At 36.2% G+C, this 1050-nt stretch overlaps 1 protein-coding gene across 1 annotated transcript in view; it reads left to right on the top strand.

Moving 5' to 3' along the window:
• Positions 1-305: 305 nt before the first annotated feature.
• Positions 306-1050, top strand: part of BOLL (boule-like RNA-binding protein) — a 12628-nt gene continuing 11883 nt past the window's right edge. The window contains exon 1 of the mRNA XM_010137787.1: positions 306-434. Within this exon, the coding sequence (XP_010136089.1) occupies positions 306-434 (129 nt within the window). The remainder of the gene's footprint in view (positions 435-1050) is intronic.

The following is a 1050-nucleotide window of genomic DNA, read 5'->3' as shown; positions in this document are numbered from 1 at the left end:
GTCGGGGGAGGGGGGGGGGGCGATTAGACCCTAAACATCTAATTAGGAAAAGTCTTAAATTAAAAGTCAAACTTCAGACTATAATGTATTCACTAGGCTGCTAAATTGCTTAAAACTAAGCTATGCTAAATTACTTTGCTGACCTGCGTTCTGAATAAAAATGTGGTTAATATTCAGTGTTGGCTGTGCTTCCCAAAAAATTCTATGTGTATTTTCTGTTGAGATTTTTTTTTAAATTTATTGAATAGCTTATAACATGTAAAATACTGAAAATATTTTCTTTCAATCAGCAGACAACAACTCAGATGGAAAAAGAATCTTTCTCTTCGTATCCCAACGCTCTGTCACCGGTGCCATTAAATAATCTGATCAGTGCTCCGGTGTTTGGAACAGTTATTCCAAACTGTGTCTTTGTAGGAGGAATTGATTTTCAGGTATTTTTTTTCCTATTTTTACTACTAAATGATAATTTACAACCCCATAAAATTCAATAACAAAGTACGAGAGACACAATCATGTGTTTGTTTAGGTGGTAAGTGCCCTTCACTATAACATTTGGATCAACAGTAGAGAATAAAGCTGTAAGTCTTGATTTACAGAACTGTGGTACAAAGTTGACTCTTTGTACACAAAGCTGCTAGAAGCTTTTGATGTGCCGGCTCTTCAGAATTCTATGTTTTCAAAGAAGGTAGCTTTTGTCATTGGAGCTTATGATAGAGCAGTATGTAGAAGGTTGGTTTTGTTGTGTATATCACTTGGTGTAAATTAAGAAACTGTAAACACAGTGTTATAGATTGCCAACAGTGCAAATATCAGTAGCTTCATTCCTCACGCTTTTCTTCCAGGTCATACAAAGAAGGAGCTACAGTTGATGTATTCCTCACAGTAGTAATTTTCTTAAAAGCGTTTGTTTTAAAACAAATAGTAAAGCTTTCTCGGGGAAATTGGCAGTACTGATCTTAATCTTCAGAATGCTTGTGCGTATAAAAAAAAAGGGGGGGGGGGGAAAAAAAAACCCCCACACCTCTAGACGGGGAATATTGCACCTTC

Source organism: Buceros rhinoceros, unplaced genomic scaffold (assembly GCF_000710305.1).
Source record: "Buceros rhinoceros silvestris isolate BGI_N320 unplaced genomic scaffold, ASM71030v1 scaffold33906, whole genome shotgun sequence".
Taxonomy (NCBI): Eukaryota; Metazoa; Chordata; class Aves; order Bucerotiformes; family Bucerotidae; genus Buceros; species Buceros rhinoceros.
The sequence above is the reverse complement of the archived record's forward strand: the minus strand, read 5'-3'. Positions and strand labels throughout refer to the sequence as shown.